Source organism: Zootoca vivipara, chromosome 2 (genome assembly GCF_965207765.1).
Source record: "Zootoca vivipara chromosome 2, rZooViv2.hap1.1, whole genome shotgun sequence".
Lineage (NCBI taxonomy): Eukaryota > Metazoa > Chordata > Lepidosauria > Squamata > Lacertidae > Zootoca > Zootoca vivipara.
In genome coordinates this window covers 40191684-40210577 of record NC_142584.1, presented here as the reverse complement: position 1 = coordinate 40210577, position 18894 = coordinate 40191684, and the positions used below count along the sequence as shown (strand labels likewise).

At 45.9% G+C, this 18894-nt stretch overlaps 1 protein-coding gene across 2 annotated transcripts in view; it reads left to right on the top strand.

Moving 5' to 3' along the window:
- ADGRE5 (adhesion G protein-coupled receptor E5) overlaps window positions 1-18875 on the top strand; it is a 53087-nt gene extending 34212 nt beyond the window's left edge. For both annotated transcript variants that reach the window (XM_035104828.3, XM_035104827.3), the window contains 13 exons: window positions 667-713; window positions 1916-2008; window positions 5499-5667; window positions 6086-6199; window positions 8577-8806; window positions 9131-9304; window positions 11145-11336; window positions 12138-12358; window positions 13688-13754; window positions 14369-14460; window positions 14781-14949; window positions 15254-15361; window positions 16482-18875. In XM_035104828.3, coding sequence (XP_034960719.1) covers window positions 667-713; window positions 1916-2008; window positions 5499-5667; window positions 6086-6199; window positions 8577-8806; window positions 9131-9304; window positions 11145-11336; window positions 12138-12358; window positions 13688-13754; window positions 14369-14460; window positions 14781-14949; window positions 15254-15361; window positions 16482-16514 — 1709 coding nt within the window. In that variant the 3' untranslated portion in view covers window positions 16515-18875. The remainder of the gene's footprint in view (window positions 1-666; window positions 714-1915; window positions 2009-5498; window positions 5668-6085; window positions 6200-8576; window positions 8807-9130; window positions 9305-11144; window positions 11337-12137; window positions 12359-13687; window positions 13755-14368; window positions 14461-14780; window positions 14950-15253; window positions 15362-16481) is intronic.
- The last annotated feature ends 19 nt before the right edge of the window (window positions 18876-18894 follow it).

Here is an 18894-nt window from a genome sequence, read left to right as displayed (position 1 = left end):
CCACCCCCCAAAAGTATAGTCTGCCATTGCAGAAAAAACACCACATACGGTATATATCTTCGAGGCTTGACAGGCTTCATCCCCACAAAAGGAGCAACTAAGCCTGCAGTTTGCATCCAATTCTGGCAGAAAATAAAAAAGTTAGAGACTTATTCTTTAATTTAAAAAGCAACCTTTAAATATTCCCTAAACAAAAAACTTTGGATGAATCTGTCTGAAATTTGGCAGGCTTAACCCACTGTGTATGGGTTCATTTTCCTGCAAATTTCATCTATTTATGTGAAATTATAGCCGTTTTTATATTCCCCATTATAGTCAATGGGGACAAAGCAGAGCTTTAGATTTAACAGATCAGTTTTGGACTCAAAAAGTGGATTAAATTGGAATGACACAGAGCAGATTTGAAGTAGACCAATCTGCTTCCAAGCACTACGGAAACAAGCTGAATCTTGTGGTTGTTGCATGGCCCTAATACATATCCGTTGTTGGGTTCAGACATATTTAGCTACTGCCACTCAAACAGGAGCTGCTGGAGCCATTATGGGTTACTCAGTAGAAACAATGTAATGTGCCCCTGGCTCTCAAAAACAGCAAGCAGAATGTGAAAGGCTTTTTGGAAAAGGATGGAGAGCAATACTTTCTGATAATTTGTCCTTCTTTTCCCAGAATTCAGCTGCCCGGAGCCTTCAAGTGATAACTGTTCAGATGGACAGGTGAGTCCCTAACATTGGACCTTGGAAATCAAGACCAAATTGACTACATGCATAGGCTTTGTACTGACTCGGGTAATTGGCTGCTGTGTGAGAACTGCATATATCTGGTTATTTGAAAAAAGAACCAAATCCATCAAAACTCTCTAAGGAAAGCTGCATTACATTGCATGTATAAATGATACAAATTGTGAAGATTTGGATATAGTGTTTAATTGGCATACTTTACGTTAGCTATAGGAAGAGGCAAAAAGTTGTTCATGGCACTGAAGCTCTACCATGTAACCATTGGAAACCTGGTTGCAGTCCTACACGGATGGTGGAGATTCCCTCTAGGTACTTCCCACATACACTTAAATATGTTTGCACTGCCATCTTAAGGACCAGAAACTTTACCCCCCCCCCCCAAAAAAAAAAACTTAGCTGAAATTCTCAGGAAGCTACATTTCTGTTGTGTAGAGTATATACAGTCCTGTCTTGTTTGTCCATTGAGACAGGGCAGAGGGAGATGTTCATGACTTTTAAAATAAGAGCTTGTGGAATTTAAACCCCAGGAATTTCCTACAAAGAGAATTACCTTCATGTTAATACCCGTGAAACTACCGATCCATCCAAAGGTTTTATGTTTCAGCTGAGGGGTAACAATTAATCCATGAGTTATGTAGCCACAGAATTAAAACATCTGTGATTTGCTTCCCTGAAAGCATCCTCATAAAGCCCCAGCTTTCTGAAAGTGGGAACGTTTAAACTACTTTGGAGGGAAATTTGAGCATTGCTGTTAAATGTCAGAACAAAATACTGGCTGTCACCTTGTGCACTTGTCCTAAATAGGTGTTGTGCGCATGTAGCTGTGTCCTGGAATACAGCCATTTGTCTTGGTTTGAATCTTGCTCTCTGTGTTTCTTAGGGCCTCTTTCCTCTTGCGTTTGTGACGCAGCTGCTCAGTCCACAGCATTAGCCCTTTGCAGCTTCCCTTCCATTGCAAAGAACTGTCTGTCCAGTCTGGGACTGAGGCCGGGGCAAAGGACTTAAAGTACGTCTCATGCCATGATCCTGATCTGGATCAGAGTCTCCTGGCGCCAGCTGTTTGTTATTTTAAAAATCAAGTGTACCAGCACTAAAGAGATGTGAATGCTGCTTCCTTGCTTGGCCCATAGGCTTAAACAGGCACAGCAATTTAAAGTTTTGTGGGGGTTGTTTTCCAGGCACTCCTCTGTGACTTCAGAGCAAAAAGGAAGCATCTCTGTGATTCATTGCTGGAAATGCAAGGGGCAACAGATGCAAAGAAGCAGCTGCAGGTATGTTTCAAGCTGGTTTCTCCTTTGCCTTCTCTAACACTTGCCTTTACTCCAAAGGTCAGAGCTGCAGGGCTTAGCAGAATGTGCTGCTCCAAAAATAAGTGGAAACAGAGGCCAACAAGTAGTGCTTTCTAGCCAACAATCAACTTCCCTGTAAGAAAAATGGTGCTTCGTACATTTTCCATGAGGAGAGGATATGTTTTCCCACTGAAGCAGTAATTGCAGCAAATGGGGAGTCTCTGCAGGATGTACCCATATTGCACAAGTCTGCACAGTGCAGGAACATGTGCAAATGTTACACATGAAGCTGCCTTTAAGACCATTTTAGTAAGCGACTCTCAAATACAGTGTGTATGTATGTCTATATATATATATACAGTATATGCATTTCCTGCCCCTGTAGAGCAAGCGAATGAGGGAAAGCATATTTGTTTTTTAAATGACCTGGTTCTACTTTCCATTTCACACTCACAGTACTGTATTTGCAAATGAAACATCCCAGACCAAAAGGTTGTCTAAACAAAATGGTTGTGGTCTAGTTTGAGGTGCAGGGGAGGGGTGCAGGACCTGTGAGCCCTGCAGACATTGCTTTTGACATCAGCTGCCACATTGCAGACCATTGGCCATGTTGACTGGGACTGATGGGCATTGGAGTCCAACAACATCTGGAGGGCCAGAGACACTGGTGCTGGAAATGTTTAGCAATGGGTCAGATAGAATAATACCAAAATACAGCACTATCAGTGATTAAACATTCTTAAATTTTAAGGGCAACATTTCATTCAGTTTTCCCCTTTGCACATGTGCAGCTGTGCTTCTTTTTCTTCTCACACACGCTGGTTGTGACCTTCCCTCACCTCTCCAGCAGCCATTTTCCCATTTATTTTACTTTATTTACTACTGAACTATACACAGCCTTTTAGGAAATGAGTGATGTACAAAATTTTGGGCCGCCTCCAATGATTGGTATGCTCAGAGCATACCAATTGAAATGATTGGATATGACTAACTGAGGTCCATTCATTTCAAAGGATCTACTCTTGAGTATAATTTAACTGGAAACAACCCTTCATAAGTCGTCACATCATCCAGTTAAAGCCATATTGCTCTGACTTAACCCTAAATAATAGCAGCTAAACACCAGCAGCAATTAACAAAAGCAGCAGCCATTAAAGAAAAGAAGTATACTGAAACAAAAACATTTTAAGTTTACATTCCCTACCACCGCACTGTGTACATGTTTATGGAGCCCTCCATCCTCCCCATACTCATGCAAATGTTTGCACAATATTGGCAAGACCAGTTCAGTTTACAGTGCTGAATTAGATCAATCCCAGCTGCGTCAATTTTTGTTTCTTCATGAGCATAAAAAAAATGGGAGAGGGAGTTGGACAAGCTTCAACTGGTAGTCGGTAGACAAAACTTCTATTCGCACAGCAAAATTTGGTGCATTTCCATTGGTAGCTAAGAGGTTAACAATAAGCCACCATTGGAACAATCCAGAAAGCTATTGCTGTTCACAACATGAGCCAAAATAAACATTACTACTTTAGTCAATTGTATTTCTTCTGAAATGCAAAACATCAAGTGAGATAACACTCAAACCATATGCTGGAGGTATAAATGACTATCAGACTTTGAAAAGCTGGTATTAGTGGATCAAGTTCATTAATTTTGTTGAATTTATTAAACAAAACAATTCCAATTTAATTCTGAATAAATGTGCAAATAATTGTTCCTGTATTGAACTTTATTGTGTTATTATCTTTCTTAGTGTGTTGTGTTAACCAGTGTTTCCCAAACTTGGGTCTCCAGGTATTTTTGGACTACAATTCCCATTGTCCCCGACCACTGGTCTTGCTAGCTAGGGATGATGGGAGTTGTAGTACAAAAACAGCTGGAGACCCAAGTTTGGGAAACACTGGTGTAAACCGTTATTCTGAATAGTATTTTGTAGGGTAGTGGGCACTGAGGATGAGCTTATGGAGCCAAGGAGGCAGTGGCCCAAAGAAGACTGGGAACCAATGACATAAATGATACAAAATTCTATCAAGAGCATAAAGGAGGATGCAATGTATAAGGGTAGGAATGCGCAAACTTTCTGTTCACACACACACACACACACACACACACACCTCCTTTGTCAAGTGGTTCAGTGGCTTCAGACAGAACTCTGTTCAACGATCCTTTAACTTGCAAATACAAAATCTGTTACAATCTGCTGTAATGACTTGGCAGCCAAAGGTCCCTATAACCCAGTGGTTTTTCACTGAAAATTTTCATTTGAAATCTTGCTACATATGGAAAGATGATTAGAACACTGGCTACCTCCTATTAGTATTTTACTAACTTTTTAACTTTTTGTGTAGGTTTTTTTGGGGGTACAATCCTGTAAGGTAGTAAATTTGACTGAAACCAATGGGGTTGCGGTGCTCATCTCGCATTATTGGCCGAGGGAGCTGGTGTACAGCTTCCAGGTCATGTGGCCAGCATGACTAAGCCACTTCTGGCAAACCAGAGCAGCTCATGGAAACGTCGTTTACCTTCCCGCTGTAGCGGTCCCTATTTATCTACTTGCACTCTGACGTGCTTTCGAACTGCAAGGTTGGCAGAGCTGGCACCGAGCAACGGGAGCTCACCCCACCAGGGGGATTCGAACCGCCAACCAGCGGCGGAGCTGCATGCTCCGCCACTGGGGGTGGAGAGCAGGTACACTGCCCCCAGTGACGTGGCGCACTTTGGGGGCGTGGCACGCCGTGCGCAATGATGTGGCGCGGCGCACCGTGCGCAGGGGCGGGGCGTGCCTTTTGGGGGCAGGGCGGGCAGTGGCGATGGCGCCCCTGGAATTGTCGCTCAGGGCGATCCGCCCCCACCGCCCCTATCTTCCTACGCCCCTGCCGCCGACCTTCTGATCAGCAAGCCCTAGGCTCTGTGGTTTAACCCACAGCGCCACCCGCGTCCCTTTTAACTTATTCCCAAATTACTATATTTACTTACTCCCAATTAACTATATTTGGAATCAGGTGTTACTATGCAGGATATTTCCCAATCCCTCCATTTTTTATAAAAAAAAATAAAACAAAACTATGGTGCTTTCTCTTAAGTAAAAATAAAAAAACCTGGAGACCAGCATTTCTAAAGATGGGAGAATTAATAGTTCAAGAGGGAAGTTCTGAAGCGGTTGTGAACAAACAAGTCACTGGCCGTCGTTGCCATGTGCACAGTAGTACATTGGCTCAAACTGCGAGCCAACAAGTGTTTCAATAACCATACACAAGTTCACAGAACTACCTTCCCGTTTCCCATGCGCTGAACAAGCAACACACGGTCGAAATCTACACTCTCAGTGCTTGCATGCACTTGCTCTGATGACACCTGATTAATCAGACTAGTGTTGACCATCTCGTCTCTGTGTGTTTTGATTGTCTGGACCATAATGGTGGCAGCTTTTTCCCTTGAGAGCTGATGACATCCTATTTTCATTCTCAAGGGTCTGCTGGCACTTCTGGATGACCTCGTGGCTCTGATGCCAAGTGGGAACAAGGAGCAGGGGCACCGTTTGGTCACTGAGATGATGGGAACTGTGGAGGTCCTGCTCAGAGTTCTAGCATTCGCTTTACCCAAAAACACTGTGAGCACGGGGAGCAGCAATGGAACAGGTTGGTGTGCAGAGCATTTGCAGGTGACCTGATTGGGATTTTCCTGTCCCCCCCCCCATTGCAGGTGTACCTACCCTATCTCCCAGGGGTAGCCTTCCAGATGTTGTTGGAACTCCCAACTCCCATTAGCCCCAGGAATGATGGCTATTGGAGTCCCTAAGGCATCTGAAGGGCACCATGTTGGCTCCCTTGGCTGTGCACCCTGTGACCCTTTCAGGGTGGGAAAGGCTGGCACTGGAGTCATCAGGAACCTTCTTCCCTCCTTTCCCAGTTCTTCTTTGTGGCATGCAAGATCTTTCCCATGCTGGGAGAGACTACAAGTGGAGTAGCTTTTGAGGGAAGTGACATATGTTCTTGGGATGTTGTCTTTTCTGCTGGCTGTCAAACTCGGCCTGGGTTTTTGTTTCATTCACTCCAGAGTTGACCATGGACATCAGGACAGCTGGGAACCGAAACCAGAGCTCAGCACGGCTGTTGCAGGATTCTACCCAAATGAAGCTAAAATGGGAAGCAGCAAGCAAAGAAGGCGAAGGTAAGGGAACCCCATGCACACCACAAAGGGACTGGAGAGAAGAAAAAAAGAGAGCAAAAAACAGCAAAGGGGCTGGTGTACAGATGCAGCTGTTGCCCACAGCAAGAGGCCTTCAGCTGACAGGAAAAGCTGGGAAGAGGCAATGGAGAAGAGCCAGCTTCCCTGGGGACACAGCTTCGAAGGCCAGGCTTTGTATATTGTGGTGGAGTAGGGCGACAGAGATGGGGTATCCACATTTCAAGGCACAGCTCATTTATGTGTGTGCATCATCTGCAGGTGATGTCCACATGCAAACAAGCCTGTGTGTGCCTGTGGAGCTCCATAGCTAGATCAGGACAATGCCATTTCATTTTATTGCTACTATTTTGAATGGTACTGTTTTGTATATTGAATTTAATCTCGTAAACTAACTAACTTGAGGGCTGCCAGGTCCTATGTTTAATATCTCCTCCTCACCTGCTTGGGGTGATGGAATGCAGCGCTTAGAAATCCCTATGCCAGAGAGTCAACCTGAGGCGACTGTGTCTTGTTTTACAAAGAATGCAAAGTTTTCCCAATGCCAGGGATGGAGTCTGTGGCTCTCTCAAGGTTGTTGGATTTCAGCCCCCCACCCCACCCCCACCAGCGTTAGTCAACATAGTCTGTGGTCAGGGATGATGGGAGTTGTAGTCCAACAGCAGTTGGAGAGCCACAGGTTCTCCACAAATACCGTAGCTCTATTGCTGTCAAGGTGTGGGATGCAGGTAGTGAAAGCCTGAGATAACCAGTTTAAGTATGTGTTGGGGGAAGCAAAAGTGCTTGCGGCATTTCGACTTATGAGACAAAAAAGAAAAAGACAACTGAGTGGAAAGGCCTGTTAAAAAGCTTTATTTTAAGAAAAACAAATGGTATGGAGAGATTTGCCCCCACCCTTCCTCTCTCAAGGGTTACCAATAGAATTGGCAGAATATTTAGGGTGGGCAAAAGGAAGTATTATTTCTCCTGGAATATACATAATTTCAGGAACTTCCTACATAGTGGGTCCACCATTGATAGCAATATGCAACTTCCGTGTTCAGAAGCTCTGAATGCGTACCACGTCACAAACAAGAGAAGATTCTTAGTGCCCCAGAGGCAGAGAAGCCATCTTTTTGCAGCAGTGGCCAGGCAGGTACTCTGATGATCCCATAAACAGAGGAAGAAGAAATTAATCCTCTTCTCTTGCTCATACACACCACCTGCAATTCCAAATGCTGGACTAGATGCACCTTCAGCCTGCATAAAGGTAAAGGAAAAGGGACCCCTGACCAGTAGGTCCAGTCATGACCGACTCTGGGGTTGCAGCGCTCATTTCGCATTATTCGCCGAGGAAGCCAGTGTACAGCTTCCAGGTCATGTGGCCAGCATGACAAAGCTGCTTCTGGCAAACCAGAGCAGCACACAGAAACGCCATTTACCTTCCCGCTGTAGCGGTACCTATTTATCTACTTGCACTTTGATGACGTGTTGTGCTTCCAGCTCAGTACAGTCTGCACTCAAAGTGGGGAATCAGGGCTTTTCTGTCTAGCCTTTGAACTTTCCTACATTGGTCCTGTTTTGTACCCTGATTGTTTTGCCTGGCTGGAATGTGTCCTTGAACTCTAGATAATGCCTCTTCCTTGGCTGGCTGGAGGGTGTGTGTGTATAGAAACTACCCTACTATACAAAGGTATACACTTTTGCCTCTGGCCTCACCAGCTAGTCACACCAGTGAGTACAGGTTATCTAGGCAGAAATGTGGCCCTCAGGCTGTAAAAGGTTCTCCACCCTTGGTTGACAACTAACTGGCAGTGGCTTTCCAGTGTTTTGTACCTGGAGATGCCCAGGATTGAATCTGAGACCTCCTGCATGCATAATAGGTTCTCTGCAACTGAGTTACAACAACCCTTCCTTAGCCACAGCTTGATCCAAGGCAGTTCGTACATTTTTTAAGGGAAGCAGAGGGAGCTTTCCCTGTGTTGATATTTCTTAGGCCTAGTCCGCACATGCAGCACAATAGGGTGAAAGAACAGACCATACCACAAGATTGTGGGTGGGGATGTCTCCCTACCTCCCATGATGTTTCCCCCGTAAAATATTCCCTGTAAAAAAAACATTTTAAAGCATATGGAACAAGTGGGAGGCTGCACCCCAACCTAATTCCTGCTGTTCTAGTTGCAGTGTTTTCCCCTCTATCTTCATAGAGAGCAATTCAAAATTCTGATATCCCTCCAGCTGCTAAATAAAACGGTAGACTTTTCTCCCCTTTCAGGATTCTTGTCACCTCATTCTGCTGTGTATAAACCTTTAGGTTTCATCATACCAGCACCTGTTTAGTTCTTCAGTTCCGAGAGAGTGACTAACACTTTTCTCTTTTCAGCTTTCAGCCTGGCCGGCCTGCTCTCCTACCGCAGACTGGGGACCATCCTGGCTGATGCTCACGTTGAAGGGAAAGAATGGGAGCAAGTGGGGAAGTGCCCACAATGTGCACAGGTGCCAGGCAAGCCCAACTACGAGGTCCTGTCCACGGTGGCCTCTGCTTTTGTGGGCCACAATGAAACCACAGCCTTGAGGGCCCCTGTCTCTTTCAACTTCAGTCACCGGAGAACAGTGAGTACTTAATTCCCCACTTCCTCTTTGCCACCCCTAGCACCAGCCACCAGAGTGTTCTCTGTGCGGGCCATTTTTCTGTTTCAACCTCGCCCTTTTACATGAGGAAGCAGACATGCCAGAAAAGAAGGGCATTCTCAGTCCTCTTCTGTCCAGCTCCCATGAGCAGATGTTGACATCTCATTGATCCATATTAACAGCATTAAGTTCACACAGTTTATGCTTCCTCCCATTCTGTATACATGTACACATTTGCAAGAATACTGCTCCCCTGCTCCTAACCTCCAGGTACCTCAAGATGCTTCCCTCCCGCTTTCTTCTTAGGAATCAAGGCCTGACCTGCAGGTGATTTGTGCCTTCTGGAAGCCTGTCAATGGCAGTGGGCACTGGTCTCAAGAAGGCTGCACACGCCTGAACACCAGCACTGACACCAGCACACACTGCCAGTGCGACCACCTCACCAGCTTTGCTGTCCTCATGGCCTTCTATGATGTGGAGGTGAGTCCAAAAGCCCTTTCATTTTCCCGGCCACTGACACATTACCTTCCCATGTACTGCAGTCAGGGCAGTCAGGAGGAGACATTAGAGTGGGTTGTATCCAATACTGCATGAGTGGACTTCACTTTCTCCCCCTGTATGCACTCAAAATATTTCCCAGAGTCCCCCAAACCTCTGGAGCAGAGTTTTGAGGATTACAGTGGGGAGAAGAGGAAGGGGAAGTCCTGTTGCATAAGCAGAAGCCTGATTCGCTCCTGCAACAGCAGTGTTGGGTGCAAGCAGTGATTCAGAGACTTGGCATACGCTTGAGAGAGGTGGAGTGACAGCGACATTACAAGAAGTGTCAAAGTGAACATGATTGATTCACTATTTGTGTTCCCGGAGGAAAAAAAAATCTAAAGGGAAAACTTGCACATCTTTTCCTGTGCTGGACTGCGTGCATCCTACACATACCGAGTGATCACAGCCATATCAGTGAAGCATCTCTCCACAGGGGAGATGTATATCTTCCATTTTACTATGTTATAGCACAAATGTGTGGGAAGCAGAGAGTTGTCCTTGCTGTTTGAGGGCTGCATCTGAAGTCGCCCTGAAGGAGCTGACTTTGCAGGGATATGAGAGAGTTTCCTCTCTTGATGTCACACCAGCAGTGCAGATAATGGATGCGCATCAGATGGCTTTTTAGCAGACACAGAGCCAGCTGCTTGGCTCACACAAGCACCTGTTGGAGTCCATGGGGTGAAGCATGGCCTGCTATCTTTCTTAGTGTTGTGCACATGCTCAAACCTGCACACAAGGCAGAAACCAACAAAGAGAAATGGGGGGCACACTGTGAGGATAGTGGCATTTTTTTTTAAATGGTGGGAAGCAGAGGACACTTGCCTCAGCAAGCAACAGCTTCTAGAGGAGGCATCCCCAAACTTCGGCCCTCCAGATGTTTTGGACTACAATTCCCATCTTCCCTGCCCACTGGTCCTGTTAGCTAGGGATCATGGGAGTTGTAGGCCAAAACATCGGGAGGACCGCAGTTTGGGGATGCCTGTTCTAGAGCAATTGCCTCGCTGGCTGCTTGCCTGCCCTTCCATTTCCCAGCCCAGAGATGGGACACCTCTGGCCCTCCAGATGTTGCTGAATTCCCATCAGCCTCAGGCAGCACAACTATTCATCAAGGATAAGGGGGGATATCTCAGAGGCTCCCCATCCTTGCTCTAGGTTGCTTGCCTGCCAGCTAACTTATTCATGTGTGGCCTAATCCTCCACTGTGAAGGACAGGTGAGGAGTTCCAGTTCAGCCTCACAACAGCAGGAGGAAGCAGAGATGCTAGCTGGGTACAGAGAGTAAGGACTGGTCGACCACTCAAGAGGAGACACTCTTGCTCCTGGCTTTGGCGCATCTCACTTGGCTGACTCATAGAAACAGAGGGGAAGAGGGAGTGTATGAACTCGTTCCCACTGCAGTGAGTCGAGGGGAAAGGGAGAGGCTGCAGGTACTCTGAACCCAAGGACTCACAAGTGTTTGAGGCTAGATCAGAACCAAGACTACGAGTTATGGTCCCTGGTGTTTTGTGGAGATGTAGGAGTCAAAGCAGGTTGTTCAAAGAGCAAAAAGAGGTTCCTCACCTTCAGCCTAGATAACAGGACTTCTGACCCTTCTTCCCACCAAAGTTTCCAGTGGCTTCAAAACATTGCCTCCTAGATACTAGGAACTAAGATTGCAGTTCAGCTTATTATTATCAGTGTCTTTAGTGGGAGGTCCTTTTTGGGTAATCAGCTGGTTATGCCAAATTTCCTCTAAGATTTGGCTTGTATTGCATGGGCTCAACCTTTTGTCATTATGGCAGGACTGGGGCCTGGATATCATCACCAAGATTGGGCTGGTTGTGTCTCTGATCTGCCTGTTCCTGTCCATCCTCACCTTCCTGTTCTGCCGTGCCATCAGAGGTATCCGCACCACCATCCACCTCCACCTTTGCCTGGCCCTCTTCGTTGGCTACGTCATATTCCTCATGGGTGCCGGGAACACTGCCAACCAGGTAACTGGCCAGGATGGCCTGCTAGCATGCACACAGGGAGCTATTGGACCAGAGCTATTCCAAGGGAAACAATTGGGGGTGAATGGGTAGCCCAGGGCCCTTTGATAGCACCTGTTGACAGGGGGAACTCCTGGCCTCAGGTCAGGCTAGTGAGCATTCCTTGACTACAGCCCTAGCTGACAGCGTTACAAAGACCCTGTGCTTAGGAGCATGAAGCTAAGGAGACTAAGAAACTGATGGCTACAGCAGACTGTAGGATGTGGCAATGATGTGGTGGGAACAGGAAGCACCTTGCAATTCCTGTTTTGTCATATTTCCATTTTTGCATCTCCCTGTGTGTGTGGGGGGGGTGTCCCCCTGATGTGGGACTTTATAGGATATGGACACCATGCTGAAGGAGAAGCAAAGAATGTTTTTGCATAAGGTGAATAGGTGGAGGGGCAAAAGTGCAAGGCACTTGGCTCAATCTGTTCCCTTGCATCGTCATCACGTCCAAAGCTGCTGATAAAAACGAGCTGCATTGTGAAACCTCTATCTAAACGTCAGGGGTACGGTATTTGCCAGAAAGGCAGTTTGTGTCACAATGTCAAACTGCAGCTGCCATACCACTTGGAGGCAAGGGAAGGGTTGCTTGATACTGTGGTGTGGTAGCAGATCCCCATTTCAGTTTGCAAAGTACCAATTCAAGTTCTTACCCAAGCAAGTAGGCAGCTGGATTTTCCTCCCTTTGGATTTATGCATTTTTTCCTCAACAAGTAGCCCCTTTCACAACCTCCCCCTGGCTCTTGTCTCCCCTCCCAGACAACGTGTGCTGTAGTTGCTGGGCTGCTGCATTTCTTCTTCCTCTCGGTCTTCTGCTGGATGCTGCTGGAAGGCATGGAGCTCTACCTGATGGTCGTCAAGGTCTTCAATACTCACAGCCTCCGGCAGTGGCACATCTTCCTTGTAGGATATGGAATCCCAGCCATCGTGGTGGGCATCTCAGCTGCTGTCAATAGCGAGGGCTATGGCAACCTAAGAAAGTAAGTCCTGGGGTTTTGGTGTGCACCCATGTGAACTAGAGATTAAATGTCCAGTAGAACTCAGGATGCCAGATCCAGAGCAGAAATGGGGACAGCTAGGTAGCATGTTAGCAGTGTGTAAAAAAAAAATTGTTTTATACTGAGGTAAGAGGGCTCAGCATGGCAGCGAATGACACAACCTCTGTATGTGCATCTGAAATATCAGGTTCTCAGCTTAGGAGTACTCGTTGATGCACACTTCTATCCATGATGCATGGAAGGCCTTTGCCAACAGCAACCCCTGCAGGGCAGGGAGAGTTTGGCACTAGGTATTCCAGAGTCTGGTACAATTTCATTTAAAGTACTCTAATGGGGCAGCCCTTGAAAACGGTTGGGAAAAGGTAAGTAGCTCAAAATGTAGCAGCCAAAATTTTGACTCGGGACAAGGTATGAGATCATACCGTGCCAGATTTGAGAAATGTATGTACATTGCTTACTGGTTTACTTCCAAGCTCAACTCAAGATGCTGGTTTTCACATTTAAAGCCCTTCATAGTTTGGGACCTGTGAACCTTAAGGACAACCTTCTCCCACATCAAACTGACAAGTGTTAAAAATTCCATGAAGGACGTTCTCATTGTACTGGCAAAGGGTGGCAACAAAGGAGAGGAGCTTCTCATCTGTAGGACTCCAGAAATATGGGGCAGCAACCATATTTCGAGCATCTCATGCATTTTAATGGCTTGTATTTTTAAAAGTACTGGGAAGTTATATTTCCTACAGCTGTATTTTAAAAGACATTGTAAATTGCCATGGGATAATGAAGGGTAGTATACAAATAGCTGAAATACATAATTAGCAGTGAGGTCACATGTGAAGGACAGTGCTTTTCTAAGGGGACAGGGGCAATAGAGTCATAATATGCAGAAGGTATTAGGGACCCAGGTGGTGCTGTGGTTAAACCACTGAACCTAGGGCTTGCTGATCAGAAGGTCGGCGGTTCGAATCCCTGTGACGGGGTGAGCTCCCGTTGCTTGGTCCCAGCTCCTGCCAACCTAGCAGTTCGAAAGCAGGTCAAAAATGCAAGTAGATAAATAGGAACCGCTACAGCGGGAAGGTAAACGGCGTTTCCATGTGCTGCTCTGATTTGCCAGAAGTGGCTTTGTCATGCTGGCCACATGACCTGGAAGCTATACACCGGCTCCCTCGGCCAATAATGCGAGATGAGCGCGCAACCCCAGAGTCGGACACGACTGGACCTAATGGTCAGGGGTCCCTTTACCTTTTACCTTTATGCAGAAGGTAGGACAGTTCTATCTCAAACAATTCACCCTCTGCCTTTCCCCCACAGCTGCTGGCTTAAAATGGATAAAGGGTTCCTTTGGAGCTTCCTGGCCCCTGTTGCCCTCATCATCATGGTAAGTTCAATGCATCCCAGGAATAGCCATTTATTCTTCTTTCCTTGATGTCAATCTTTACCCTTTCCTTGCATGTATTAGCACACTTCTATCCAATTCAACCCTTACAAAGGCATCAGTGAGTGGTGGTTGGTTTTTTTATTCAACTTTGGATGCAATTCTCCATCTACTGCTTTGGTCAGTTTCTCAGCTGTCTGCCGTTCACTCTTTCCCCACACAGGCAACCAGAACTGCCTTGATTCTCAGCTCCATGCATTTTCCAAAGGCACAGCTTCCAGAGATTGGGGGTGGGGGGGAGGGGAGAGGTGATTTTATGTATACCAGGGAACATTTTTTTCTGGCCAAGCTGCGTTTCTTGACAAATGGTACTCACCAAAGTAGCTAAACCCCATTTCAATCAACCAGGCAGCCCAACTGTTTGATCCACGAGTTTTGGCTTACACAGTAGGGGGAAATTGTGTACATTGTGTGTGTGGAAAAACTGATTCCCCCCCCCCCTTCTGCATGTACTTTTGGAAGGTAGAAAAACTGTTGTGTGTGAAGCAGATGCAGCCCAAAGACCAGCTCTTATCTCTGCATCTTGCTAACTTCCATCTCCCATCTTTTCCGCACAGCTGAACGCCGTTGTCTTTGTGGTTACTGTCTGGAAGCTCTCTCAGAAGTTTGCCGATATCAATCCCGATATGAGTAAACTGAAAAAGCAGAGGTAAGCAGCCACAGAGAAACTGAGTCCCCCTGGAGTCTAAGACGTCAGGCAATAACTAGCAAAAGACAATAACAGCCCTTCCATGTAGCTGTAGGACTGTGCTAAACAGTTTACTGGGCTGATTGGTAGAAAGGGATGTGATATATTTTTCAAAACTACACTAATTCTACCTTGGCTGTGAACAAGTGAAACACACGCTGTTATTCTAGGACTGTCTCAAATTGCAGGCCCTCTCTAGCTCCTCTGCCAAGGCTAATCCTGACTTGTGTCCTCCACAAGTCAGCACATAAATTGTGTTCCTTTTCTTCTCTTCCCTGCAGGGTACTCACAATCACAGCCATTGCCCAGCTCTGTATTCTGGGTACCACTTGGGTCTTTGGCCTGTTTCAATTCAGCAATCAAACCCTCGTCATGTCTTATATCTTCACTATCCTCAACAGCCTGCAAGGACTTTTTATCTTCCTCCTGCATTGTCTGCTCAAGAAACAGGTATCTGCAGTAGGAGAAAGGCAAATGGGTGGGAAACAATCTCCAGTACTGCAGTGCTATACACAGTTACCTGAGAGTAAGCCCCATTAAACACAGTATGACTGACTTATGGAAAAATGCACATAGGATTGGCACTGCAAGTTTGACAAAGGGTGGTTTGGGCAGGTTGGGGCTGGGACATGAAACCCAAAGGCAAATGCTTATGTTTGTCTGGCTGTAGAAGGGGTACCATACAGACATCGGAACACCATGAAGACAATTAACAACATGAGCCTGTCAGCTGCAATTTTACTTTTGTGTCTAGGTGCGTGATGATTACTACCGCTGGTTCTGCAAGGACAAACATGGCAAGCCCCACAGCAGTGACAAGTATTCCAACTTCAGCTCCACAGTAGGTTCCAACACATTACAGGTAAGCGAACACAGCAGGTGCTGTGGCATAACCCCCCTCTCTACAGATCATCACTCTTCCCCTGTCGAGCTTGCACTTGCCCCGCAACAACAACATGGCTCTCAGCCTGGTGCTCACAATTCTTCTAAAAACTACCCCACACTTTTCCCACTGTTCTTCATTAATACTGCAGCTTCCCTGAAACAGCAATAGTTTTCTTTTGGACTTTACAGCTAAGATCCACTTAGCGGGAGACAACCAATTCCCTTAGAATCAGGAACCCTGGGGGTCATCTATTCCAACCCCCTGCAATGCAGAAACTTAGCTGCCAAGTATCCAGTGTTTTGCGGGGAAACCCCCAGATTTTAATCTGTTTCCTGCTGTTCTCCCGAATGGAGAAAAATCTCAGAAATCCCCTGGATTTCCTACCTGCCAGGGAGCCTCCATTTTGGGTGCCGCTCTTCCCATGTGTGGGCACTGGAAATCGCTTCTACACATGCCCGGCGGCCATCTTGGTTGGGGCCCACATGGCGGTGACCGTCACCAAGATGGCCACCGGGCATGCGTAGAAGCAACTTCCGGTGCTGCTCTGCCCGATTTCCGGTGCCCACACATGGGAAGAGCGGCCCCGGAAGTTGCTTCTATGCAACTTCCAGTGCTACGCCACTGCTGATCCCGCATTTTTCAGCGGGAGACTTGGCAGGTATGTGCAGAAATGACAGTTTAAAAACCTCCCAGGAAGGAGAGTCCACCACCCTACATGGAAGCCTGTTCCACTGCAAAGAAGGATTTATGAGCAAACAAGCAGAAACAGTTGGTTGCATGTTATAAAGCAGAGCTTTCCAAACTGTGTTGCAACACACTAGTGTGTTGGTTGCAGTATGTAGGTGTGTCATGCGAACGCTCCCATGTTTCGCCCGGGGCTGCAAAGGGGTTAGTTTAACCTCCAGTTTGCTGGTAAAACTGAATTGCTGTGTCACAAAATGATGCATGTGTAAAAAGTGTGTCACCAACATGAAAAGTTTGGCAAGCTCTGCTATAAACGATTAATGAAAGGGAAGATACATGGGCTATGCACACGATGCTGACAGTGAGAAAGTGCTATTAAGACTCCTACCATTGCATCCTTTCTCTCTTACAGGCACCCAGTACTTTGAAAGAATCTGGAATTTAGCAACCAAACTTTGCAGAAGCAAGTTTCAAGAGTGCTGTTTGGAACATGAGAACCACATCATCTTGTTCCAGCACTCTTTCTTCTGGAAGAGTCACCCACTAAGATGTACAGGCCTACTGCAGCAAGGACATTTGAACTGCCAGAAGGCTATATAGGGACCCACTGAGCAAACTCCATAACTGGACCAATGCTATTAAGCTGATGTTGGCACAGTCTCTTCTGATTGGGCTCCTCCTTCCTCTACATGAAGACTCACCTCTCTCAAGAAGAGATGAAGCAAGTTAAAACGGTACTTTGCACACCTGACACTTTTAAAGAGGTCCTTGCAACAGACATTTGGCTAACTCTAGTTCTAGGAAGTACACCGGCTGTATACCTCACTGTTCAATCATCATTCACCAGCTGTAGGTGATCATCAAAAATCTGAAGTGAACTTTGCACGTTTGGTCCAAAAAACTCATTGAAACAATATGGTGGGGTAAATACATCCTTTCCATCCACTCCTTGTTCTCTATGGAATGACCCCGGCAGCCTTGATCACTGCGTTATTTTCCAGGTCTCTTGTTGCTGGCTAGTTTGATAGCAGTCCTTCCTATCAGTAGCTCGTCTTTTTCCACATACTCTAAGCAGCAGCCTAAAATAGTGGCTGCAACACAAACTGGTCCAACAACCATAGATAAAAGAAGAGCCTCAACTAGGAGGGGCAAGGCTGTTACTTCCCTTGGCCCTCACTTAACCTACAAAGACTTAACAGGAGCCTGCTGGAACAGGCCAGTGGCCCATCTAGCCCAACCAGATGCCTGTAATAAGCACTGTCAGTACAACAGTATTCAGCCCACTTACGATTCCCAGTCACTGGCATTCAGAGGCAAGTTAGACCCATTTGTGCAAGGAATAGCAAAAACTGAAGCCTAGTATCACATACTTCTTCAGGCTGCAGGTGACAGCTCACATGACTGAAGATTCCCCCATATATAGAGCACCAACATAACATGAAAGAGGAGGATGTTGGGGCAATGCCTAAAATTTGCCCCCTCCCAAAAGCCTCTAGTTTTCTACATCCAATAATTTATTTATTTATAATAAGAGAAATATTCAAGCAGTCTCCAGCTATAGCTTAGGCACATTTTCTACAGGATTCAGATGCACAGAGACAATCTAGGCAAGGAGCAATAGTCAAAGTTGTGTTTGGGTTGCCCAGAGTCTACTGTTCCCAGAATTCAGATTCAACAGAAGAAAGCATCCAGATCTCATGGTTACTTCACACTCAAAAGTATCTGGTTTTGGTAAGAGAACAAAAATGCAGGAGTGCTTTATCAGTTGATGATTTAGGCACATGAGCTCATTGCTTTCCTCGTCACCACTTTCAGGGAAGCACATGTGCCCTTAAACTCAACACCTCACTTTTGTGTTTGGAACACTGGAATCCACACTAGAGTTGGGAAACGTCAAATGACTCTCCAGGTTGCCATAATCAACAACAGAAAACTGTAGCATGCACAAGCAGCATCATGACAAGAACCCCACTGCTATAAAGGTCCTCATCCACTATTTCCTTCTAGCTCCATATTCCTCAGCTTAACAGGGAGATGCACATTTCTATGCTTTGTTCCCCCCACCCACCCACACTGCTATCTCCCAGGATTTCTACACAACGACAGCCAGATACAAGGCACAGCAAGCAGTGTAATCTCAATCAGAAAACCCACCAGCCAAGTAGCAGAGAGGCTCTTGTACAAAGACTAAATGATAGCAGCACATATAAAGCAGCAGGAGAGAAAGCAGAGTTTTTTTGGAAGCTGTTATTGAAGTTAATGGAGACCCATATTGGCAGTTCACATCAAACACTGGAGCTTTACAGAGCTTCCTGTTTAGACTAATTTATTTAGGACTGTTTCCAATTTTGCCAGATTCCTACTGTTCTTGCCAAAGAGACTGGCTATGTATACTGCAATTCCAGATGCTCTTTACTCCTAATGTGTGTGGGTAGCCAACACACATTAGTGTTAACAAATCTTTATTTTTTATTTTTTAGTTTTAAATTCTATTTGAGAAAGAATAGGTGTTGCACAGCAAGCTTTGCATGCACCTGAACACTGGGTTTTGCAGTATTCAAATCAGTGCAATGGATTCAAAATGTAGCAATGTTTCTAATGCTGTGTAACTGTTTCAGAACTTGCTCTACTATGAAATATATTCACTCTAAGGATGTCCTTAGGTAAACTTACATGCAGTTTATCCAAGCATCTTTGCACAAATAAGCTTATGCTCCTCCAACTACCCACCCCGTTATTTGAAGCAATTGTCTCTCAACCACTATTTTTTCCTAACATGTACATTTAATTAAAATATATTTTGGAATTCTGAGTTATACAATCTT